Consider the following 7,666-nt stretch of genomic DNA (forward strand, 5'->3'; position numbering starts at 1 on the left):
TCACAGTTGGATTTGCCTCCAACCGCTGTAGCTAGGGTGGGAGGGAGCACAACTTACTTTGTTATTTTATGTTAGCTCTCTGGGTAAAAAAATTCCAGTGCAAGTTCCATAAGCCTTGGTCCTACCCTGTTCTTTAATTTAATGACCCTAAGTGCAATAAGAAAGACATTCCCAGTAAAACAGGCACAAAGGGTATGTACTAGGTTCTTTGTGCATTGCAGTGCATATGGTGCCCTTGTTCTGGAGAAAGCAATAAGAAGTTGCATTTTAAGGCAAAATAAAATGGCAGAACCATTTGCTGCTCTGAGAATTCTGTCTAGAAGATGAGTTGCTGGCACAGTGTGGCAGACTCTGTGAGTAGAGATGTTGGGTGTAATATGCAAAGTTCAGTTTCACACATGCCATTTCAATTCCAAAGGTAATTTTACAAAAGTTAATGGATTTGAAAGGATTTACACCCGCACAGTGGGGAGGAGAATGCGCCCCATGGGAGACAGAGAGGGGAGAGGCCAGCTGGAATGATCAGCGCAGGATTTCCGTGTCTTGGGTTTGGGTTCTGAAGTGCTGATCATGGTCAGGATTTGTGTTACACTGCAAGAGGCGAAGATTAAAGCCCTGTTTGCTTAGGGGCATGTGGTTCCCTCTTTTGCTTAAGCTTAAGTGTGGTGGGACACTGGGGAGACACTGCCCTTGATTTACAGTACAGATACTTGATGCACAACCCCAAGGCACCTTGCACTGTACCATTCGCAGAGTCCCAGCCAGCTCTGTACTACTGGAAGACATGTAGAAGAGCTTTTCCCCAAGACTTGTCCCTCCAAATCTCTTTCCCTCCCAGTGTATCCCCTATATTGGTAGAGATTGGAGAGGACATACAAGATTTGGACTTGAATAAGCAATCACTACCCAAAAGGAAAAACCCCTGTAACCAGAAAATGGTGCAAAAATCTTGATTCAGCTTTGAGGGAGCATGCAGATTGCTCTGCAAGGTAGCTGAGGACCAACCTGCTGTGCGGCTGGGGAGGGTTGTGGCAGCCCAAGCAACAAGATGGAGCACAGCAAAGCAAAGCCGTGGTGAGAACCAGCTCTCCAGCATGGTTTGACCTTCAAATGCTCCTTGAACACAGCTTCTGTTTAGATGGGGAGTTAATGGGTCTCAAGTAATAAAATCCCTCTGATTGGCAGAAAAATAGGGGAACTTGGCTTTACTGACAAAGAAAAGGTTTGTTTTCAGCTATCCTAATTTGCATTAATGCTCCCATAATGTGGAGGAGGTTCTGATGAGGGAGAGGTTCCCTTGGGTGAGGTCAACCACTGGCCTGCATTGGGTGTTGTTTGGCCTCTCTTCACTGGTGGTGGGGGAAAAAAAGTGCTGCATCCTTGCCCAAGTACTTTGAATTTCATTCTGAGGCAGAGCATCCTCTTGCTGTGCAAAAACCACTTCTGTGACACCAGTGACAAAAGCCTAAGAAATTAAATCTTTAGAAGTCAAATCACTGCAGAATAACCTGGTGTAACTCCATCAAAATCTTCGGGTTTTTTTTCATGGGAAGCCTTCCTTTACAAGGATAAATAAACAAAACACCCCAGGGTCCCTCAGTGAGGCCAAGCCTAGCTTCTTTCCAGAAAGAAACCTTTCATCTTTCCTTTACAAAGGTTATTTATGATCCTAAAAGGAGAGGACAAAAGGCTTGTTCTCCCCCTGCCTTGCCCACCAGCCTGGCAGGGAGGAGCTGCTCTCCTGTGCCCACCTCCTGCCTCATCCCAGGCTTGGGCCAGGCAGTGTCAGTCCCCCAAGGGAAGCAGCTCTTTCAGGGTTAGGAAACCCATGGCTCATTCTGGGTCTCTCTTTGCAGTCAGGAAGACCCACTGAGATGACGAATTGAGCCAAACCCCAATACCTTTTCTCACTTTGGCTGCTGTGCACAGCCTAGCCAGCCTGATGACAGCCTTGGTGGGGTGCAGACCCCTGCCCTGCACTGCTCAGTCCTGGCTTCAGCTCAGCTCTTAACCCCTGTACCAAACCAGCTATGTCTGGCGAATATTCACCTGCCTCAACAGAAGGCACAGAGGGAGGTTCCTGTGATATTTTCCTTTTTTCTTTGGTTGTGACTTTATGTAAGTGGCTGACAGGCTGTGATGGAGCTGAAGAAATATCTCTAGATCCAGAGTGCAGGGATAAAAAGAAAAAAACCTAGACTTTTTCCCCCTTTCCCTGAGAAAAGGTAATTTACGTAAATTTATCCACGACCAGCATACGGCAATAGCTCACAACTTTGTTAATGGAAACCTGGTGATCCATAACACTTGTGTGGGAGACATTTGCTTGGGGGTAATACAATATTAATGTTAATATCAATGATCGATCAGAGGATTTGCAAGAAAGGCATAAAGTATTTAATTATAATTACATTGGGAATGGCTTTGTAATGGCTACGACATTTGAATAAGGTCACGTCTAGCCCTCACCCCTGTTATGTTGTTCTATATTAAATGCCATTCACTGTAAGTGCTGGAAACCTTTCTGGAGTCACCACAATATAATATACTGGGTAAATTGAAATATGTCCCTTCATTTTTTGAAATATGATTGATATCCTTTGCAAAACAAATGTTAACACCTATTTGTACACAAATTTCTTTGATTATATGTTAGGGAAACTCAAGTATGACAGTCTCTCCTAGCAGGCACTTTACTGTGAGCAAAGGACATGGCTATTTATGAATATTAATTCGTCTTACTGAAAATGGTTTTGGACCTTTGCTGTAAATCCACCTGGCTGTATTTCTGCCTTTCTTAATACATTTATCCTATACTGCTTAGTAGCCATAACTGTATCTATCTCCACTGGTCTCAGCAGCTCACTGTGTTCACCTGGGTAAGGTGTATGCTTAGTAAGAACTTTTGCTGTCATTGAGTTACCTTTTGCTAAAAGCATTAACGAAGAATACATAGAAAGAATCATATCTGCACATTTCACAGCAAAAAATATATATTTCAAATATACTGCAGATGTGCATTATAACTATCAGCCTAACCGCAGCATTGCCATGTTTAAAACAATCAAGAAAAAAATCTGCGTATAAAGCATGAATATATAAATGTAGGTAGGATCCTAGAGGTGCACACATACCAACCCACACGTGAGCGCATGCATACATTGAAGTACTAAATGAGGCACGCTCTTCCCACACCTATTTACTACTGAGCACAAATACTAAAGGAGCAAATTCTCGTCCTTCTTCAAATGTCCGGTGACCCCAGAGGTTTTCTTCTTTTTCTGATGTCAATGTAAACAGCAGATCAATAAGGTCTAATGAGTCAAATTTTGCTTTCAGATAATCGCCCAGAATAAACATTGATTCACAAAGAATTGAAAGCTCCCATTTGAAGGCAGAATTTGGTCAGAACAAATCATCCCTTCAAAGTTTGGAAGACATGCAGTGATGTAACTGACATGACTTTCCATTTTGTCCTTTCTGAAGAAGAAGCAAAGACTTTTGCATGCTATAGAAATGCCTGAAGATAGCAAGTTTTATAGTTTTCCAAAAAATGAGCATTTATTACCAATCAGTGTGAAATACCACTGATGGTAAATTTTACGTATATGGCAGGAGTTTGAGCATCATGACAACACATATCATGCATTTTTACAACATATAAGTGCAGTGATATTGCTCCCTTTCTCAATAACAATATATAAGAATATATAGTATAAATGTACAGTATATATTAGACACAATGTAAAATAACTTAGTGAAATGTCAAAGCTTCTGCATAAAAATTCAAGTCATGCCCGAGCATACCTCTAGCACAATTTTGCTTAATCTTATCTCATATACCTTCATTTACCTTTAGTTCATGTTGCAAAGATAATTTTATCTCTCTGTATATAATTGCTTAAAACCACCAGAATCCTTGTCTGTTTTTCTTTTATCTGCAGTAGGTGAAGAGTGTAATAGACAAGCCAAAACCAAGATTTGGTGGAGTCTTTACTAATGCTGCCGTTAGGTACTGGCAAGTAATTCATTGTGAACAAGTTGTATAAAAGCAAGTTCTTAAATGCTCATTACAGTTCATCATTGTCCATCAGGTTCTGCTCTGAAATACGCCACTGCACGTAAATGGTAATGAAATGGCTTTCTTTAGAAATGGAGCTCATGATCTAACATTGCTATCTGTAAATTATAAATCTCACCAGCTTTGCTGAAATCGTATCAAGTACCACTTTGGTAATTGCTTGCAAGAAGGATCGATAAAAATCTGTTTAATAGGAATACCCAACTTGTCTCCAAGCAGGTAGGTGGAACGCTGGCTTTGGGCAACACTGGATACAGCTTCTTGCAAAGCCGTGTCTCCCTTCATACTTACTAAATGAAATATGTTCAAGGACTTTGTTGTTTTTTGTTTTTTTTTTTTTAAAAAACCAAGGCATTAAGAGGCCCTATGGCTCTGTCACATTACTCCTCAAAGTCTACCAGAGTTCAACAGCCTTGCAATTAGCTTTCTTGGAATTATTTTGAATACAACTTCAACAGTTTAAACAACTCTGCCCTGACTATCAATAGAAATATACTTTCAACACTTATTAATAACTACATTTTCTAATTAATGATGAATTAATGCTCCACAACAGTTTGAAACATGATGTTAAAATTAAAAAAAAGGGAAGACAGAGAGGTTTTCTGTGATTCCTTTTAAGAAAACAAAGGCCCCCACCCCTACATTCTCAGCCAGTGTAAGTCGACAGAGTTACAATGTTTTAGATCAGCTTAAGTTCTGACCTATATACTTCAGTGGAATTAATCCTAATTTCCACCAGTAAAAGTGGTCTCAAATTCACTTTGTCTTTAATAAAGCAATGGGTGATAAGCAAGTCTCTTTTTTGTCGGATTCTGCTTGAGAAAGGAAATTCTTTGTGGTGTTAAATGACATCCACGACAGTTTAGAAAACAAAGCTAGAATTTCATTAATTTCAGCATAGTGAAAACGGATATTGGTAACTGTTATTTACGCTTTAACCTTAGCAAAGTTCTTTGGGTACAGACAGAGTATCAGCTGGTGAATTGGTAACCCTTTCTGAGTACCGCTTGGGAAGAAAACAAGGAGGCAGGTGGCTGATTTTCAGTGACGTGAGGCTGCTGAATACACTGCAGCTCAGACTTTGTTACCACGAATAAATAACATCACATTGTCCAGAACTGGAGATTAATTTGCTGGGCCTCCAGTAGATGATATTTATTTTCTTGCATATTATACTGAGATCTCAGGACAGGCAAAGGGTCGGGGGCTGAAAGAATGTAATCAATGCTGAATTTAATTTCAGAATCCGATTTTGCTAAGGAGGAATTGCTTAGGCTCTGCCTGTTGGTCATGTTGTTTGGAGCAAACCCACGAGGCTCCAGTAGTCTTGGTCCTGATTCAATTCTTTCTTGTTTACTTTCAGAAGAGGAAATGTTGTTTAAAGCACAGTCCATAGAAGATGTATCGGGGGATGAAGGACTTTTCCCTCTGCTTGGTCTCTGATCCTTATATTCCCTCTTCACATTCCTCCTCCTCCGCCTTCGCCTGTAATTCCCATTTTCAAAAAGATCCAGCATGGATTCACATCCTGTTGCAAAGCTCCAATAGTTTCCTTTCCCCTTCTCATTCCCTTCTGTTCTGGGAACCTGTATTTATTTAAAGGCAGTTCAGTATTTGTATGTGTTACAGATGCTGCTGCTGAACATCTGCATTCATTTACATTCAAGAATGGTGTAAACACATATGACGACTTTTAAGCCTATTCTCCTTCTTTATATGAATAGGATGTAAACTGCATCCTCTTGAATTTGTTATCTATTAGCATGCATCAGACAAGGACGTACTCTTTATCTCTATAATTGACAACTCAGAGAGATTTTAAGTGATTCGCAGCTCAGCTGTTTGTTTCCCTTCTTTCCTAGTGATTAGATTATTCCTGCATATCTTTTTTTAGCCATGCACAGTGTATATGTAAATATACAGTTACTGATCTTACCTTTACAAAACAACTGTTAAGCGATAAGTTATGTCGGATGGAGTTCTGCCAGGCTCTTTGATTTGATCTGTAGTAAGGAAATTTCTTCATTATAAAGTCATAAATGCCAGAGAGGGTGACTTTATTTGAAGGACTTTGCTGGATGGCCATTGCAATTAAGGCAATGTAGCTGAAAAAAGGAAAACTTGCTGTTACACCACCACCTCACTCACATACTCGGTTTTTAGGACCACACGGGTACATGTGTGCCTATATCCCACTTCTGAAAGTTCTGCCAGCGGATCTGCACCCTGACCCGAGATGTTCCAGGGATAAGCCCCAAGCATGGTCCTGCCGCTCTGCCCCGAGCCCCCGGGGTCATACACAAGCGTTACTTCCAGGCAATTGAGTTCTGACCGGACTGCTTGCCCTGGCATTCAGTGAAGAGCGCTCAGATACAGGAGGATTACAGAAAGATCACCCACCTCAAACCCTGTCAGAAAAGTTTCCCTGAGCTGGAAGGCTGCAGTGAGACAGACCAGGCTCAGAGACTCTGTCACTGGAGACCTTGCCTGCTTCAGGCTAGGACTTCAGCTGCCCCTGCAAACACCTACACCACGCACCTTCCCACCACGCTGGGGTTTATCTGCACCCAGTTCACCCATTGGCACGTTGCACATTTATTTCCCCTTTCCCAGGGCTCCTGGAGGTCAGAGGAGACCATCTGAGGTCTGATGGCTCAACGGCATGCCAGAGTTGCTGTGACCCCACACAGAAGGAAACAAATTGTGAACATTTCAAACACAGAGAGGGGGGGAAATCTGCCCGCTGCGGTGCCTGCGCCGGGGCCAGACCCACTGCGCACACCTGGGGAGAGGTCTGACGCTTCCCCGAGTGCTGTGATCCCACCATCCCAGAGCTCAGAAACCTCCCCAGAGATGGGGGGGACTTGGAAAAACTTCATCTTACCTGTACGCTGGTCTGGTGAATTTTTTCTCTTCGTCAGAACTACAGGTAGGATAATCATCCCCATCATAATTGAAGCAGTTATAGGGGTACTGCGTGTTGTCAAACATCGTCCTGCTCCTTGCTTAGATCCTGTGGAGTGAGAGAGATGGAGTGATGTTTCTCAGAGCTTGGACTCCCTCCTCCCTTCTTCCCTCCCCTCTGTCTGTCTCATTCCCTCTCTCCCCCCTCCTCACGCTCCCTCTCTTCCGTGCACACATACTCTCCGTGATGGGGTGGGGATTGTTTTTGCAATTCTTGCGTCCCAGACAGCCCGTCTGTTAGGATATTATTTTTCTAGGGGGCTTGTTATTGTTGTTATTGCTGTTGCCTCCAATGGGGTGGCGGAGCCAGGCGGCTGGTGACTGGCGGAGCTGGTGAATTGGGGGTGAACCTTTGAACCGGGGTGTGCACCGCCGGTAGCTCCGCTCAGCTCGCTGGGTGGTCCGGGCTGGAGAGGGGCCAGCGCTCCCCCTGCCACATCCACAACGTGACAAAAGCAAACAGCGTGATGTTAATAAATCATGCTTCAAGGTCTCTACTTGGAAATTAAACTTTGAGAACAGAGTACAGCTCCCCCCAGCCCCCGAGTTCCCCCCCCCTTCCGATTTTTCTCTCCCCAGCGAAGCAGGGTGGCTTTCTTATTTATTTATTTTTAGAAA

At 43.0% G+C, this 7,666-nt stretch overlaps 1 protein-coding gene across 4 annotated transcripts; it reads right to left on the reverse strand.

Annotated features, from left to right (window-relative positions):
* Positions 1-2,211: 2,211 nt before the first annotated feature.
* Positions 2,212-7,428, reverse strand: FOXL3 (forkhead box L3). Of its 4 annotated transcripts, none has more exons than XM_075105007.1 (4): positions 7,228-7,428; positions 6,969-7,097; positions 6,021-6,087; positions 2,212-5,670 (listed from the first exon to the last, which is right to left on the reverse strand). In XM_075105007.1, exons 2-4 carry the CDS (start codon positions 7,073-7,075, stop codon positions 5,188-5,190), a joined length of 657 nt encoding a protein of 218 aa, XP_074961108.1. In that variant the 5' UTR covers positions 7,076-7,097; positions 7,228-7,428; the 3' UTR covers positions 2,212-5,187. The 4 variants fall into 4 exon arrangements, with proteins under 4 accessions (XP_074961108.1, XP_074961106.1, XP_074961109.1 ...); XM_075105005.1 differs by having other exon boundaries at positions 6,021-6,189; XM_075105008.1 differs by lacking the exon at positions 7,228-7,428 and having other exon boundaries at positions 6,969-7,158.
* Positions 7,429-7,666: the final 238 nt, after the last annotated feature.

This window comes from Phalacrocorax aristotelis, chromosome 10, assembly GCF_949628215.1.
Source record: "Phalacrocorax aristotelis chromosome 10, bGulAri2.1, whole genome shotgun sequence".
NCBI classification, from domain to species: domain Eukaryota; kingdom Metazoa; phylum Chordata; class Aves; order Suliformes; family Phalacrocoracidae; genus Phalacrocorax; species Phalacrocorax aristotelis.

Coding starts and splice junctions, on each gene's coding strand:
- FOXL3 (XM_075105005.1), bottom strand. CDS start 7,075: ATGTTTGACAACACGCAGTACCCCTATAACTGCTTCAATTATGATGGG. Junction 6,190..6,968: donor TTCACCAGACCAGCGTACAG/GTAAGATGAAGT, acceptor TCCTTTTTTCAG/CTACATTGCCTTAATTGCAA. Junction 5,671..6,020: donor TTAACAGTTGTTTTGTAAAG/GTAAGATCAGTA, acceptor AAATAAATACAG/GTTCCCAGAACAGAAGGGAA.